This window comes from Chinchilla lanigera, unplaced genomic scaffold, assembly GCF_000276665.1.
Source record: "Chinchilla lanigera isolate Chin_1 unplaced genomic scaffold, ChiLan1.0 scaffold00012, whole genome shotgun sequence".
Lineage (NCBI taxonomy): Eukaryota > Metazoa > Chordata > Mammalia > Rodentia > Chinchillidae > Chinchilla > Chinchilla lanigera.
In genome coordinates, this window is record NW_004955413.1 from 31,015,382 (window position 1) to 31,032,686 (window position 17,305).

General features: G+C 53.3%; 1 protein-coding gene across 2 annotated transcripts in view; it reads left to right on the forward strand.

Annotated features, from left to right (window-relative positions):
* Positions 1-10,403, forward strand: part of Tbc1d22a (TBC1 domain family, member 22A) — a 315,353-nt gene extending 304,950 nt beyond the window's left edge. Inside the window, exon 13 of one of the 2 annotated variants that reach the window (XM_005379521.2) lies at positions 8,784-10,403. In XM_005379521.2, coding sequence (XP_005379578.1) covers positions 8,784-8,912 — 129 coding nt within the window. In that variant the 3' untranslated portion in view covers positions 8,913-10,403. The remainder of the gene's footprint in view (positions 1-8,783) is intronic. The other variant, XM_013511615.1, reaches the window with a different exon arrangement.
* The last annotated feature ends 6,902 nt before the right edge of the window (positions 10,404-17,305 follow it).

Sequence of the window (17,305 nt, forward strand, 5' to 3'; positions counted from 1 at the left end):
AAGCACCTTCCTGCAGGTGGCCCTGCCATGGCCACCATCCTCTGCTGAAGGCCTGCCTGAAGAAGCACTCCCAAGCCAGAGACCTTTCCAGAACACCCTGGAAGAGATGTACAACAAACACCAGAGAAGGAGACCAGATGGCGCGAGAAAAGAACAGTTGGGTTAGAAAACACAAGTCTTAAAAAGGAAGGTGTTGTGAGACAGTTTGTGATCTGCTCCAGAGACAAACGCCCCCTCAGAGCAGCTCAAGGGCCTGGGTGGAATGTGGATCCCTAGTGAGCGTCCCCATGAGTACCGGGCCTGGCCTCAGGGCATGAGTGGGACCTAGGGGGCTGGGGCTGGTGGAGGAGCCCTGTCTCCCTGGATCCCTCATCTTGGGTCCCTTTGTCCCCATGTCCCTCGCTTGTCCCTCTCTCAAGATCCCTTTCCCAGGCTGTCTCTCTTGAGGTTCCTGTGCTGGGGCTTCTTCTCCCTGGCTCCCTCTTCCAGGGTCCTGTTAAGCCCAAGTATCTCTCCCTGCCCTTCTCTGGGGGTCCCTCTCCTGGGGTCCCTCTGCCAGGCCTCCACTCCCTCTGCTGGCTTCACCACCCTTGGAGGTTGTTATGGTTTATGTCTGGGTGTCCCCCCAAAGCCTCATGTGGCCATGGGACAGGCTTTTAGAGTTTGAAGGATGTGAGAACTGCACCCGCCCTGGGGTGGATGGTTTGCATATGTAAGGGAGAGGAAGAGAGTGTTTGAGGCCATTCCTGCCCCATTCCTCCCTGGTGTGTGCTTGCTGCTTTTGCTGTGTTCTGCAGACAGGAGCTGTAGCTCTCTGCCATGTGCCACTCTGCCTTGTAATCTGCCAAGTATGGACTGAAACCTCCACGAACTGTAAGTGAAATAAACCTTTCCTTCCTTAATTTTGGGCGTCAGGTATTTTGTCCCAGCAGCGAGACAAAAGTAACCAAGACAGAGGGGGTGCTGTAGGGAGCAGCACCCGGCCGGCCTCCTCAGTCTTCCTTGCCAGCCCCAGCTTCCTGTGCAGCTCCTGGTGCAGCCCTCAGCGGGAGTCTGGTCATGTCTCTCTCTGGCCAGCTGTGACTCCTGCCCACTGCTTGTCCGGTTGCCTCGGGGTGTGGGGTCATGTGGCAGTAGGGCCCCTCCTTCATGACGACAGGTTTGTCCAGTGATCTGGTAGGGTCAGACTCTGGCATGGGGCTGGGAAAGCCAAGGCTCCAGAGCCTGGGGAGGTTTGTTTGTGGCCTTTCTCGAATCTTCATGGCCTGTGATCTGCTCCGGGCCCCAGCGTGTGGCGTCCACTCATTCCCCTCGCATGGTTTCCAAAGTCCTAAAATAGGAACTTAATTAACTGTTCAGCACAATGCTGCTCAGTGTTTGTCCTGAGCTTGGCCACGCCATTCACCTCCGAAAAGCAGATGCCGCCACATACAGGGGGCTGCCCCCTCACAGACCGGGTGGCTCAGAGTAGCACCAGGGCTGTCCCTGCACCAGGTGGGTAGCATTGTAGTGGCTCAAGTCACAGAGGGGCCAGTGGGGAGGGCACGCTGACCACACTGACCAGTTCACCTCCCCTACCCTGAAGCTTGCAGGTGTCCACCCTGGGAAACAAGAGCATATAGTAGATGTCCCCCAAAGCCTATGTGGTCGTAGGTGGGCCTTTTCAGAGTGGCTAGTCATGGCTGTGTGATACTGGATTAAAGATGTGTGGTACTAAGAGAGTCCACTACTTGATTTTGTATAGTTCTGGATGTGGGTAGTGGAAAGTTGGGGGTGGTACCACCAAAAGGCTGATGGCCTGAGTGGGGTAAAAGGGACAGGAAGGCTCCATGCCTCCTGCATGCCCTGCCATGGTGTGGGCACTCCTCTGCAGTGCCCCACTACCATGCTGCCCTGCCATGGAACCAGGCAGCTATAGGCTGAAGGAAACCTCTGCAAACTGAGCCAAATAGACCTTTCCTTCCTTAACTTCAGGTGTTGGGTATTTCGTCTCAGCAACAAGAAAGTAACTGAGATAAGGAAGAAAGTCCTGGAAGAGGAGGGGCCCGGGAGCTGGGGCAGCTGAGGTCTTCCTAACAGGATCTTGAAATCTGTGTGTGGTGGGCCTCGGGGAGGATGATCTCCGAGCTGAAGGGGCTCTGCCTTTGGCCCCACCCCGACTCTGTCCCCTCAGCAGCATGAGTGTACTCCAGAGGTGGCTCGTGACAGATACCACAGGGAGCCTCCCAGCATCCAGGGAACATGGGGCCTCCGCCTGGCTCAGCTCTCCGGTCTCAGTGTTCTCCTCTGTGAGAAGGGCACAGTGCGTTTCTCTTAAGCCTGATTGAGAGTAAATGAGGTGTGGCAGGGGAAGGGCCTGGGGAGCCCTGAGCAGCCCTGGCCTGGTGCTGTTGAGAGACCCTTTTGTACGCTTTGTGGCTGCTGCTTGTGATATGCGGGGCCCTCGGGCTCTGGTCAGAGCAGGACTCTGCACTCACTGTGTCCAGATGAGCCCAGCTGTGCTCTCAGGGAGCCCCGACCAGAGCTGACCTTCCTGTCCTTGGCTGTACTGTGCAGCGAAAGGTTAATGTGAGAACGGACGGCAGGAACCACTCCGGAAGTTTATAATTTTTAAAGCGAATATTACAAGGAGCAGTACCATTTTGCTGGTGGGACTGTGAGGTCAGCTTTGCTGAAGGTCTGTGTTATGCAGTCTTGAACATCTGCTCCGTTTTGAGGAGGACCTGGCTTTTGAGGTGTGGGGTTAGGGGTGTTGGCTGCTGGCCTTGGGCTTCCTCTCCATTCTGGGGCACCTCTGGGGCGTGGTAGTCCTGAAGGTCCAATCTCCATCACTAGGATCCCCTCCTGCCCTGGGTTGATGAGGACCCACGAGCATGGGGCACGAAGCCACCACACAGCTGTCCAGGTCCTTTGACTGCAGGTGCCTGCTGAGGGAAGGAGCGGCGTCACCTCCTAGTGGCCATGTCCGCAGGCCGCGTCCCAGGGAAAGACACTGCGGCGTGGACTGGTATGCTGCTCCTGGATTGCAGGCTGTTTGGCCGGGGCCAGCCGGGGCCCCTGGGACCCAGCATCCTCACAGAGTCCTGGTGGGGATGGTGATGCAGTGCTTGGGGTGAAAGAGCTGGTGGCCGCTTGAGGATGGGAACCTCTTCCTGTCCATCGCGTCCCAGCCGCTGGTAGCTGCCAGGGAAGCCAGCTTGGGTGGGTGCTGTGTCCAGCTCGTGTTTTCAGTTCCGGAAAGCATTTTCCTCTTACAGCTCCTCTTTTGGAAAAAGCTGTGAAATTAATTACAAGGGCAGCACGCGTCCCCGTGCCGTCAGGGCTCCTTGGAAGATGGAGCTGCCGCGTGTCGCCTCCTACTCTCACCCTGCGAGGGCTGTCAGCTGTGAGCTGCTGGCTGTGCCAGCCGCTGTCCAGCCCCAGCCGCCTGTCACTGTCCTATTTTTAGCCCGGGTTTGGTCCAGGACTTGACAAGACTTTCAAACTAATAACTGGAATGTCAAAGAAATCAGCTGTTGGAGCTGCGCCTTGGGCCCACCGGTGGACCGGGAGGGAGAGGGCGGGGTGGCGGAAGTGGATGCAGGGCGCTGACCTCCACGGATAGCAGGCTTTCGGGTAATCAGGGGCCGGGTGGTAGGGCTAGCCAGGGCATGTGACACCTGAGGGACCTCACGGCAAAGGAGGTCTCTCGGGGCACCCAGGGAGTCACCCACTGGATGGGCAACCCACGCTTGGTGACCCACAAGGAGGCCGGGTGCGGAGGGCCCAGGCTTCCTTGTGGAGGACAGGACCTGTGGCCAGGCTGTCCGTCTGTCCCCTAAGTAGTCTCTTCAGCTAGGCAGAGACACTTTCGCAGAAGCTGCCTCCACTGGACAAGAAAGGTCCAGTGTAAACCTAACGTGTCATCCTAACACCCTGGGAGGCTGAATCAGGAGGATTGCAAGTTCCAGCCCAGCCCCGGCAACTACAGACTTACCGAGCCCCTATCTCAAAATTTAAAGTAAAATTTCAAAAGGGCTGGGGTTGTAGCTCAGTGTGAAGGACCCAGGTTTGTTCTGTCCCAGTGCTGCACACCAGCAGCGGGGTCAGCCTGACCCAGCAGGTGCTGCACTTTTTTAAATTGTATTTTAAAAATTGTATTTTTAAAAAAGCATACAGCTAATGAACGTGCGTTTTTAAAAGACTGGGAAATGTAGACACACCAGAGACAGCCCCATATGCGCTCACCCAGGAGTACGTCACCCTTCGGGTGCTGGGCCTTCCCAGTTGTTTGTGTAACCTCATGTATATGAATCTGTGTGTCCACACGGAAGGGTAACACACGCACAGTCCCAGCGTGCTGCTGTCCACAGGCAGGCTGGGCCCGCAGTATGGGACAAGGTCGCGCTGTGTGCTCAGGACCTGCGTGGTACCGGCTGGTGGTGGCAGGTGTGGCTCGCTGTGTGGACGCCTGTGCTCTGGAAGGCTCTGGAAGGCTCTGGAAAGCTCCGGAAGGCTCTGCAACAGCCTGAGTTGCCTGCAGTGCTGTGTCTGTGCAGCCCTCACCAGGTGGGGCTGTCGGGACCCAGCCCAGCCCCCCCCCCCCGGCACTCAGTGTCCGTCTGGGAGGCCCCGCCCTTCCCCACATTCAGGCCCCCCCTTCCATCCTCATGTCCTTCCTGGGGCTCCGGATGGTCTTGTCACGGTGGCAGGTTGTCCCCAGAACATCTCTTCTTCAGCCCTCTTTGGTACCCACATCTTTGTGAGGGCAAGGACTCAGAGGGGTGCTGGGGGTGGAACCCAAGTCCCTTTAGCAGCTGTGGGCTCCTCGTCCCTGTCGAGGGGTCCCCTGCTGGGGAGCCTTGCATCTGTGGGCGCGGTGCTGCTCCTCTGGGGGCTGGGCCTGCACTCCGCACCCTCGCCCTTGCCCAACCCCAGTGGGGCCTTTGTTTTGCACACTCAGCAGTAGTTCGTGCCCCAGTCCATTTCTGAGGAAGATTTTAAATTAAATTCAGTTCGTTTTGCAGCCGAGACTAGAGTTGCAGCTCCAGCCCAAAGAGGCCAAAGACCTCCTGCGGGTCTCGTGGCCACCCCGAGAGGCCAGGCGTGCACGGTGCCGTTCCTTCCCCTTGGACACTCGCCCTGTCCCTGCCGCGTCCAGGCGTCACAGCAGCCAGGGTGTTGTCCTGCTTGGGGGGATCTGCTCAGTGAGAGTCTGATTTCTTACTAAACCTGTTCAGTAAACGACTTGACATTTTCCATGGATGAAAATGCGTTCAGTCACAAACTGGATCAGCAACAAATGCTGCTTGGTGGCCACTGCTGCTATGAGAATTGGTGCCACCATGCGTGATAGGTGAACGGTAGTGCCAACAGGGACCTGCACATGGTGCCTTTTATATCTGAGCACGCCCAGAGAGGGGCAGAGGGCCCGGCTCTTAGCCCGTCCTGTGAAGGTCAGACTTGCCCAGGGGCCACAGCTAGCTGTCGTTCCCTAGCGTGCCCTGACTCCCCACCATCCCACAGAGTCTCCCACTGGTCTGCTGTGTGCACTGACCCGTGCCAAGGCTCACTGCCAGCTTGGGGGGCCTGGGGGAACAGGGCCCTGCCAGTGTAGCAGAAGAGGCAGACACCCTGGGACCGGGTGGGGACGCAGAGGACGAGCCTGGGGTGCTGTGGGCCCAGGGTGTGACTCTGTGCTTGGTGCTGGCCGCCAGGGTCTTCCCCTTTCTCGCGCTGCCCATGCTCAGAGCCGCGTGACGGCCACATGGCAGACTCAGGTCCTGAGGGCACCTGGGGCCCAAGGGTGAAGGACAGGGAAGGGACCGTCTCACCCTTGTGGGAGGCACAGGGAGGTGGTCACACTGTGCGGGTGGCCTTGTGACCTGTGTGATGGAAACAAAAGCCTTTTGGCAGGAAGTGGCCAGCGCTGCGACCACCACGTGCTCCTTAGCAATCGAGGCTCGGCCCTTGGAGCCTCCCCGAGGCGGACGGAGCAGCGGAGGATGTCTGTTAAGACGCCTGCTGCGGCGCTGCCCCGGAGAGACTGCACAGTCACGCTCCTGGGGGCTTTCAGCCGCTGGAGCCCCCGGGGGAGGAGCGGGTCTGGGCTCCGCTTGGCCGGGCGGCCACCTGTCCTTGTGTAGCCCTGGAGGAGGGCAGCTGGTGGGAAGGAGAGCACCTTGGAGTGCGCGCCGCTGTGCGGCCAGGATGCCCAGTGGGCCAGAACCAGCCTTCCTGCTGGACGAGCACATCCCACCGCGCTCGCGCTGGGCTTTGTAGGTGTTGCATTCCATAGAACCAGGAGGGGAGCTCACATGGACGTGGCGTGGCGTCATTGTGCGAGCAGAACTCCCTCGCATGCTGGGCACGCCGCCCCAAGGAGGGCAGCGCGCTGGCTGTGGAGAAGTTGTGAGTGGAGCGCCGGTGACACCCATTTCCTAGGTGGGGTCTCTAGAGGTTGCATCTTGGGCCTGCGCATGCCATCTCACAGGGCGCAGCGTCCCTGACCAGCCGTAGCCCCGGGACGGCAGCGAGCTACCTGCGCGAGGAGATAATGCAGCGAGCTCAAGGCTAATAAATGTGCTGTGTTTCCCCGAAAGGGGACGCCGTGCCCAGCGCGTAAATGAGACAAGCCTTTTAAAAAAGAAGTCCGTATTTAGGGGCATGTTTGTCTGTGTTCTTTGCCTGCCGTAAAGGTCACCCAGACAGACTTTTCCTTCTTTAGCACTGCAGGCCGCAGAGAACTGGGCATTTCTATTCTCCCTCCATCCAGGGAACCTGGGGGACTAAATTAGATTCTGAAATTGAGTGTGCAGTGGAGGCGCTGAGTTGCCGTAATGGGAGGGTATTGCTTCTCACCTTGCGAGGAGCCGGGTCATGATAATATGAAGCGAAGTGGATTAAAAATAAAACCAAAGGTATTTATTTATGACCTGCTCAGAATTGGATTGGCATCCGTGTAAGTTGCATCTAATGGTGAAAGACAGCAGATTGATGTTGATGTGTCCCTGAGGACGTATTGCCAGCGGAATTTGCTCCGTGAATTCAATTTAAAGGCCCACAGAAAGTGTCCAAAATGCAAAGGAAATGGAACTGCGGAAGGGGTGGGGGAGTCCAGCATCCGCAGAGCAACTGTTACAGAGTCCAGCGCTCGGACCTGTACTTGGAGGCTGCGGCTCTGAGACGGCCCAGCTCCTCCCTCAGCCCGGGGGCCGTGTGAGAGGGAAGCGGCTCAGCCAGGGTCCGGCCCGTGTCCCGCTGCCACGTGGCCTCTCCACTCCCCCCGTGACAAGGGAGGGCATCCCCCGTGCACGGGACAAGGGACAGGGCCCTAGAGAGAGAGCAGGATGTGCCCTGCAGAGCGAGGTCCCCCCGGCACAGACAGTGCCTATGTATGCCAGAGCAGGGGACAGAAAGTCGGGAGCTGTGGGGGCTGGGGTGGGGGGTCTTACTGGGCAGCACCTTTTCAAGGCGGGCAGCCACACCCGGCAGCTCCTCTGACACTGTCGCCTGCTGGGAGCCGAGGCGGTGCAGTGCTAGCACCAGCGGGGGCAGAGGTGTGGGCGGCCCGTAGGTGGCTCAGGGCAGGTGCTCTGCATGGGCCTCCAGCAGGACCCCTGAGCAGTGCAGGCTCCTCACTGGGGCATTTGTCTGGCTTCCCAAGAGGGGCCTGGCCTTGGGCCAGCCCTGACCGTGGCCCTGGCCTGTCCTTCTGAGACCCCGTCCAGGAGGATGTCGCGGCCATGCAGTGGCCATCACTCTGGGTGTCACGATCCCCTGAGGTCCACCTGCCCCGGGTAGGGTCTTGGCTGCCGTGGTGGGGGTGGGGCTTCCTGTGTCTCCCCGCGGATGGTGCCCCGGCACTGCCACACCACATTAGCAAGCCGTTGTCCTACCAGTGTCGTCTCTGGCTTCTAAGTCTGAGTGCTGCAGACACTCCTTATGGGCCCAGGGAGGTGTGACCCAGTGCCCCGCTGCTGAGATGGCTCAGCTGCAGGCCTGGGGTGCTGGGGGGGGGGCAGGGGGCATGACAGCCCCAAGGCAGAACTCTTCCCTGGAAGCCAGGAGACCTGAGTGAGTGGCAGCGATGGGTACTGTCCGGTGCCCTCTGAGGGTCCATTGTGCATCTGGTGCGCGTCCAGTGTGTCCTGGCACCCAGTGTGTGTCCATGTGCCCAGAGAGTGCCCACTGGGTGCCTGCTCAGAGCTGTGTGAGCTGTGTGGCCTGGTGTGTACGGCCCTCTTGTCCAGCTTCTGTGACAGAGCGGTCATGCCATCCCTATTTATAGAGCGGTGGCTGGGCTTGGGGGTGACATCACTGTCCCCAGGCACTTGGCTGTACTTGGACGTGAACCTGGGTTTGTTGGTGCCCAGCATGTGGGGCAGCTGTGGCCAGGGCCCTGCCGAGCTCCTGGGTGCCCTGCTAAGCTCTGGGGTGCCCTGGGGGGACTTGAGCTGTCTCTGTCCCGAGGTCCCTGTGTGTCTGCTCCTCAGCTGCTGGCTGTACTGGGCTGGAGGGAGTTCCCCCAGCAGGGAATTTTGTCCTGGGCTGCTTCTGCATATGTTCCCTGATCTGAGAGGCTCGGGGCAGGAGGCTCCAGCCCCAAAGCCTGCCCTGCACCGGGCCTGGGAGACCCATCTGCTCACGGAGGGTGTGGTGTCTGCCTCCCTGGGGTATGGCTCAGCTTTTAGGGAGCGGGTTGCAGCTGTGAAGTGCTGGTCGCATGGCGTCCCGCAGCCCTGCACAGGTCACACGCAGCCTGCCGCCCTGTTGGCCCTGCTGACCGCTGTCTCTCTCCCCAGGAGCTGCTCCTCTTCCTGCAGAACCTGCCCACTGCCTGCTGGGGTGACGAGGACATCAGCCTGCTGCTGGCCGAGGCCTATCGCCTCAAGTTTGCCTTCGCGGACGCCCCCAATCACTACAAGAAGTGAGCCCGGGCCTCACGGTTGGGGCAGCGCCCTCCCTGCTGGCCAGCTGCTGGCCCGCGGAGCTGGTCCCGGCCACGCACTACCCTGCTGCTGCCCCCCCTTGCAGCCACTTGCCAGGGTGGGCCCGGTGTGGCCTCACGCTGGTGGGACCGGGTGGCCCCAGTTTTCTGAGATACCAAAGAGCCAGGGACAGATCCCGGCTTTGGGGGTTAAACGTGGTCCGGGAAGCCCCCTGCCCTGTCCCTGGAGCGTCCTTGCCAAACGCCCACCCTGGACCCTGAGCTGGAGCAGCTAAGAGGCAGCCCTGAAGCGTGGCCTGCCGTGCGGGTGCCAGGCAGTGACGGCGCCCATCTCAGACCTGCTCTGCAAAGCAAAGACTCCTCTGCGGGACGAAAGAATAAAGAGCGGGCTAAATGCTGGGGGTGCAGGGGTGAGCTGGAGGGGCTCTGCACAGAGCTGCTGGCGGCCGGCAGCATCTGGGCCGTGGCCCTGCCTGCAGGGCTGATTTCTTTCTCGCCTGGAACTTGGCTGGAAGCCGACCTCGGGTGATCTGGGAGGCTGGGGACAGGAGGCCGAAGGCAGAGTGAGGCCACTCACAGGTGCCTTACCTTCCATCTCTCCTGGGCCGCTGCTGCCCTTAGTGGTCGCTGTCACATGCCCCACCGGGGGTCAGTGCTGCTCTTAGCAGGGCTGGGGATGGGCCGTGGACACACAGGGTAACCTAGTTGAGCACTTCCTGCCACTGCCCACTGTGCCAGGTGATTGTCCCGTCCAGCCTCCCCCACGTCCTCTGAGTGTCCTGGCCGTGTGAGCCTTTGTGATGTAGGTCCTGCTAGGCCGTGTGGGAGGTGTGGACACAGGCTCTGTGAGCTGTGTCTGACAGGGTGGGGCAGCCTCCTGTCCTCAGCGGCCTGCTGTGACTGCTCCGAGATGCTGCCCTTCCTTGAGGAGCAGCCCCGCCCTTGCCCGGGTGCCAAGAGACTGCCCAGAGGCCGGGGCCCCGATGTGTGCAATGTGTGTGTGCTTGCTTCCTTTAAAGTGTTCTCTGGTCATTACATGTGGTGGGAAACTGGCACAGCGCTCTGTGCCAGTGTCCTGTGCCCCAAGACAGCAGAGGGCCGTGTGCCTGAGGCCAGGTAGAGCTCACATCCAGCCAAGTTCAGGGTTCCTTCCGGAGGGGATAAGGAGCTGCCCCACGGCTCTGTGTGTGAAAGCCCCATCTCCTTCCCAGGCTCAGCTCTGGAAACTGCTCTGCCTGGACTTACACGTGTCCACGCGGCCAGAGGTTGCAGACACAGCAGGCCTGCCTCTAGTGGTAGTTTATTTTTCAGTGGGAAAGGACTCATGAGCTTAAATTAAGCCCTGTGTGTATTTCATGTGTGCAAATGCCAGACTGGGTATGAGGGACACTGGCAGTAGTCCCAGGTCTGAGAAGGTGACTGGAGTATGTGTCTGGAACGTGTGGGAAGATGAAATAAAGATGCTCTGATGCAGCCCACGCCTTGGCGTATGATTCGAAGACACAAGGCCCCCCAGCCCTGCACCAGCTCTGACTGTGCTCATGGTGACACCTGCCACCTGGGTGTGGTGGGCAGGGGCATTGTGCAGGGGTGAGGCGGGACTCAGATCACGCAAAGCCAGGACTGCACTGCTGGGGTCGGGGGCTGGTGCAGGGAGCATCAGGCTCCCGCCGGCCCCCTGGGTCTTCCTCTGCCACGCTCTGAACACGGTCCCCCACGCCCCCCACGTTTCCCAGTGTCATCTTCATGAAAGGCCTGTGTTGGAGAGGCCCCAGGGCTCTAGGCTGCCTCCTCCCCAAGGCTCAGGACACGCTCACCCCAGCTGTATCCCCGGGTGCCCCCAGCACGTGCCCCTACAGCCCCCTGCCCACCCTGTATCAGAAAACAACACTGCCACGTGCCAGGCTGTCAGCGAGCTTTGGCAGCACCCACCCCTCTCTGGTGCCCGGGGCCCGCCCCCCACTTGGGACCCTCCCACGGCAGCCTTGGCTTTCACTTCTTGGTGGGATCCTGTCCCGTGGGTGGGCTGGTGACCCCACAGGTGGAACGTGCTCACCGCTCTTACCCCCCTGCCCAAGTGTGGAGCTGAGCTGGGGAGAGTGGCATGTGATGACCCCCACCCACGCCCAGTGGGGTCTGGAGGTGGGGATTGGCAGTGTCTCCCTGCAGGCACCAGGGGTGAGATTCCAGGCTGTCCCTTGCCATTGTGGTCTGCTGCTTGAGCCCAGCTTGAGGTCTTCACTTTCTATACAGATGTGCCCCCACTCCAGAGGCCCTGAGATGGGTACTTCACTCACTTGTGCTCACTAGAGGAACAGATTTAATATAATATATGGAAATATATAAGGATTTATAAGATAGGCTTGCAGCGGCCGCCATAGAGTCAGGTGTGGAAGGGTGCAAAAGGGTCGTTTGCGTGCTGGCGATCAGAAGGGTCCAGGCAGAGGCTGAAGACCTGGAGCTTACTGTAGTGTCTGCAAGTCCATATCAGGAGGCTAAATGGTCGGTGCTAGAGACTGAAGCGTCTGCACGCGAAGTGAGGGGATGATGGCCACGGTGAAGGTGGACTGGAGCTCCTCCGAAGGACGTCAGTGAACCTTCTTCATTGTCCTTTTATGCCATTCAGGCTGCAATCCTACCCCTGCCACTCATACCCAGAGCTATACTAATCCAACTACTGGGGCATTTTTTTTCCCGGGTTGGCATGGTTGGTTAACTGTCACACCAGCAGAATCAGGGAAGAGACCCCGCCTGCTGGGGCTGCTGCATGTGGAGGGCCGGGGGTGGCCTGGGTTGGGTGGGCTGCATTCGGGAGAGTGGGGCCTGGGGGTATCTAAGCAGCTGAGTATGGGAAGCAGTCCTAGGTGGGAGGGCTGTGTGGTGTGAACAGTGGGTCTGAGCAGGTTGGCTGCATTTAAGATACAGGGACAGGCCTGTCTGAAGCTATACCCAGCCTAAGCTCCCGATGCCACTTACCCTGAGCCGGCAGCCTTGTGCCAGCCCAGCGACCCCAGCAGAGTTGCTCTCAGAGCCTCTGTTCAAGGAGTTCACTGAGACAGACAACTTGAGGCGTGGGGTTTCCCCACAGCCTCTAACTCTTCAACACCTCTGCGCCTGGACTCCTTAGTCCCATGGGGTCAGGTGCTGCCCAGGTCTGCCCTACTCAGCCTGAAGGTCGTTTTAAGCTCACGCTGCCACCCCCTGAAGGTCCTCAGCCGGGAACATCTGCATGAGGGCACAAGGTCACTACATGTTAAAGGAGCAATCTAACAGGAAAAGATAACAATTATGAACATACATGCATCAAACAACAGCACCCCCGACTTCATAAGACAAGTACTATTGGACATAAAGGCCCAGATAAACATAACCGCAGTTATAGTGGGGGAGCCTCAATACCACATTATCATTACAAATAGATAAACCAGACAAAAAATGACAAATATCTTCAGAGTTGAACAAAGCCTGTAAACAAATTGACTGGATAAATACTTACAGAATGTTACATCCAACAGCAACAGAATATGCATTCTTCTGAGCAGCACATGAAATAAGTCATGTACTAGCCAATAAAGCAAGCTTAAGTAAATGTAGAAGAATTGAAATTATACTCTGCATATTATCAGATCACAGTGCAGTGAAACTATAGATCAGCAACAGAAGAAAACACAAACTATGCAAATGCGTGGAAACAACACTCTCAACAATGGGTCACAGAAGAAATCAAAGAAGATGTAGCAGTTTCTAGAGCTGAATGAAAATGCCAGTACAACACACTAGAACTTACGGAACACAGTGAAAGCAGTCCTATAGTGTAAATGCCCACATCACAAAAACAGAGCAAGCCCAAATAAATAACCTAACAATGCAGGTCAAGGTCCTAGAAAAACAAGAACCACCCAAGCCCAAAGCTAATATAAGGAAGAAAATGATAAAGATCAGAGCAGAAATCAGTGAACTTGAGACAAAACAGTGAACCAGACTTGGTTCTTAAAAAGAATAAACAAAACAGGCAAGCCCTTAGCTAACCTAACCCCCACCAAAGGTGAAAAAAGACCCAAATCAATGCAATTAGAAGTGAAAAAAGAAATTACAACAGAGACTTCCAAAATAAAAAAAAAAAAATTATAGACAACTTCTTCACAAACCTATATGCAAATAAATTGGAGAAGTCAGAAGAATGGATAGATTCCTAGATATATATGAATTATCAAAATTAGAACAAGATTTAAAGACCCTGACTAATGCAATCACAATAAATGAAATTGAAGTAATTTAAAAATCTACCAACAAAGAAAAGCCCAGGTTCGTACATATTCACTATTGAATTCTACAAAAACTTCAGGGATGATCTAACATCAATATTCCTTAAGGTCTTTAATGAAATGGAAAGAGAAGGAGCCCAAAATCATTCCTGGAAGCTACCATTACTGTGATTCCCAAACTAGACAAGAACTCAATCAAAACAGAACTATAGATCAATCTCTTTAATGAATATAGATGCAAAACTCCTCAACAAGTTACTAGCAAGTATAATGAAATGAATCATCAAAAAGATCATACACCATGATCAAGTAGGCTTCATCCCAGTGATTCAAGCATGGTTCAACATATACAATTCAACAAATATAGCATCACATAAACAGAAGTAAGGTCAAAAATCATGTAAATCATCTCAAGACACAGAAAAAACATGTGACAAAATCCAGCATCCTTTCATGATAAAAAACACTGAAGAAAATAGACCCAGAAGGACTTTATCTCATTCTGATAGAAGTCATTTATGACAAACTTACTGCCAATGTATTAAATGAGGAAAAACTAAAAGCTTTCTGGCTAAGATGAGGAATAAGTTGGGGATATCTACTATCACCACTTCTGTTCAGCATAGTACTTGAAATGTTAGCAAGAGCAATTAGGCAAGAAAAAGAAATAAAAGGAATACATATAGGAAACAAAGAAATAAAATTATTTGCAAATGACACAATCCTATACATAGAAGACCCCCCAAAATCACCAAAAAATTCAGAAATTAATACCAAATTCAGTGATGTAGGACGATATGGCTACAGTACAGTTATCTCCACAAAACATAATTAGACCCTGGTCATTTAAAAAAAATTTAAACCCAGCAGAGTGCTGGGTTTAAGAAACTTTGTAGTCATACCAGGCACAGAGGCCTCCAATTAGCAATGCACAAATAGTTTTGATGTATGCAAGGCTGGCACCCTTGCTGCTTGGAAGGTATGATTTTTTTCTGAGTCCCATGGCCTCAGCTGAGCTGTAATCTCATGTCTTAGCCCTGGTATCTCACAGGCTCCTGCTCTGGAACCTCTGTTCCAGCCCTCAACATGGAGGCTGTGCTTGCCTGTGTGTTGCCACTTTGCTATTAATAAGACCAGTGGTGCTTCAGCCAGACTCTATAACATTCTTTTAGCCAATGAAGAAATACTTGTTTCAATATAGCCAGGTCTGCATATCTCAGTGAATAGGGTGCAGGAGAGATCAGAGACAGGTCAAGGCAAGAGCTCCATTTCTCAGGAGGGAGCAGCGTGGCAGTCTCTCACAGGATGGTTCAGCTCAACATGGAAAAATCAATAGTGTTTCTGTACATGGATAACGAACCCACTGAGAAAAAAATTAGGGAAGAAATGCCATGCACAGTAGCACCAAGAAAAATGCAGTGCTTAGGCACTAACCTAACCTAAGTTAAAAACTTCTACAGCAAAACTATCACACTCTGAAAAAGACAACCAAGGCGGACATCAGAGAATGTAAGGATACCCCTTGTTCCTGGATAGGCAGAACCAATAGAGTTAAAATAGTCATACTTCCAAAATTGATATACAGATTTATCACAATCCCAATCAAAATATTAACAGCATTTTGCACCGAACTAGAGAAAATAATCCTAAAATACATATGAAACTAGAAGAGACTCAGAGTAGCCCAAAGAAATCCTGGGTAACAACAGAAAAGCTGGAGGCAGCCCAATCCTGGACTTGAAGTTATATTATAAAAGTATAGTGATAAACACAGCATGTAAGACGCATAAGGGTCAATGGCACAGAAGAGAGAATGCAGAAATAATCCCAACCATATTCAACTATTTGAACTTTGACCAAGCACCCAAAAATGTACACTGGAAGAAAAATAGACTCTTCAATAATTAGTGTTGGGGAAACTGGTTATCTACATGTAGAAGATTGAATCTAGACCCATATCTCTCACCATGTATTGAACTGAAATACAGATGGATAGAAGAACTAAATGTGAATACAGAAACACTTAACCTGCTGGAAGAGAAGTAAAACTTGTCAAGTCACAGGCATAGGCACACACTTTCTGTACAGAATGCCATTGTACAGGAAATTGTACTAAGAATCAACAAACTATATTGTTTGATCCTACTAAATTATATTGAATCATATTAAATTAAAAAGCTGCTGCACAGCAAAAGAATCAAACCACAGAGTAACATGACAACCTACAGAATGGGGAAATTTTTTGCCAGCTATTCCTCAGAGAACTAAAAACAAATAGATGCCCCATGGGCAACTGAAATGAATACACCCTTCACAGAAGGAGTACAAATGGCCAGTAAAACATGAAGAAATCCTCAATATCTCTGGCTATTAGAGAAATGCAAATTAAAACAACATTGAGATTGCTCTTTAACCCAGAAAGAATTGCCATCATCAAGAAATCAAATAACACTGGTGAGGCTGCAGGAAAAAAGGAATCCTACATTGTTGGTGGTCGTATAAACTAGTACAATGGCTATGGAAATTGATATGGAGATTCCTCAAAAAAACTAACGCTAGAAATTCCACTCTACTCAACTATTCCCCTTCCAGGTATCTTCCTGAGAGTTAAAGTCATTATACTACAGTTACGCCTGTACACCGATGTCTATGGCAGCACAGTTCGTAATAGCTAAATCTTGGAAGCAGCCTCTGTGTCCATTTGCAGATGAGTACCTACAGTGTATGCAGAATGCAATACATACAATGGTGCAGACATGTACAACGTATGCAGGAAATGTATCTGCATACAATGGAGCACTACTTTGCCATACAGAAAGATAAAGTCGAGTCATTTGTAGGAAATGGCTGTACCTTCAGACCGTAATGTTTAGTGAAGTATATCAGACATACAAGGTTAAATATTGTATGGTTTCTCTTATATGAAAATTACCCCTCAAATAAAGAGCAAAATAAAAGATAGATAGTAGGAAGGAGGGAGTTAGATCTTTCTCATATGGGAAGGGGATCAAGAAATGGAGGGAGGGATAAATGGGGATGATAAGAGAAAATAAGATGTGTTATGTGTGTGTGCCAGCCCACACAAGGAGTGTAAACATTAAGTACTGCAAGCATATACTAATAAAAAAAAGAAAATTCCCCTCAAAAGTCTCAAGTTCAGAGGCAGGGTCTAATCAGAAGGGGCAGGTCCCTGGGGACGTGATGCAGAAAGGTGTATTCTCGTCCCTGACTCCTCCCTGCTCTCTGTGCTTCCTGATCTCCATGAGGCGAGCAGCTTTCCTGCACCAGACCCATCCTCCATGTTGTTTCTGCCTTGGGCAGCCAGCCATGGACTGAACCCACTGCAACTGTGGGCCACATACACCTCTCCTTTAAACTGTGGGTGCAGTATTAGATCCCAGCCATGGGCAAGTGACTAAGATAGAAAATACATATCAGTAAGTAATGTGTCACATCAATATATAAAAGGACCAAAACCATGTTATCATCTGAGCTGGAGAAGAAACATCTGATAAAATTTTACATCTTTCACCATTAAAAAGACACTAATCAAATGGGCTTTGAAGGAACATACTGTAAGACCCTATGTGAGAGGTCCCCAGCGAACAGAATACTCAGTTCAAGCCTTGTCCTCTAAGGCTTGGTGCAAGACTGGTGCCTGTGATTGCCGCTGGTGTTCAACATACTCCTGAGAGTTCCCACCAGAGCAGTTTGGCAAGAGAAAAAGGCATCAGCGTCAGAAAGAGAAAAGTTGCAGTGTCCCTGTTTGCCGATCAAACAACAGATTCCAGCAAAAAATTAAAATAGAACTGATACGTGAATTCAGTAAAGTTTCAGAATACAAATTCAACACAGAAAAATCAGTAGCATTCCTATACACAGACAATGGACTATCTAAAGAGAAATCAAGAGGACAATCCCACTTAAAACAGTGACAAAAGTATTCTATACACCAAAAACTATAAACATTGGTGAAAGAAATTGAAGAAAGTAAGCCAGGGGTAGTGGCACATACCTGTAATCCCAGCTTTATGAGAGATTGAGGGAGGAGGATTGTACGTGTGAGCTGGCCTGGGCAGTTTAGGGGCTTAGTAATACCCTGTCTCAAAAA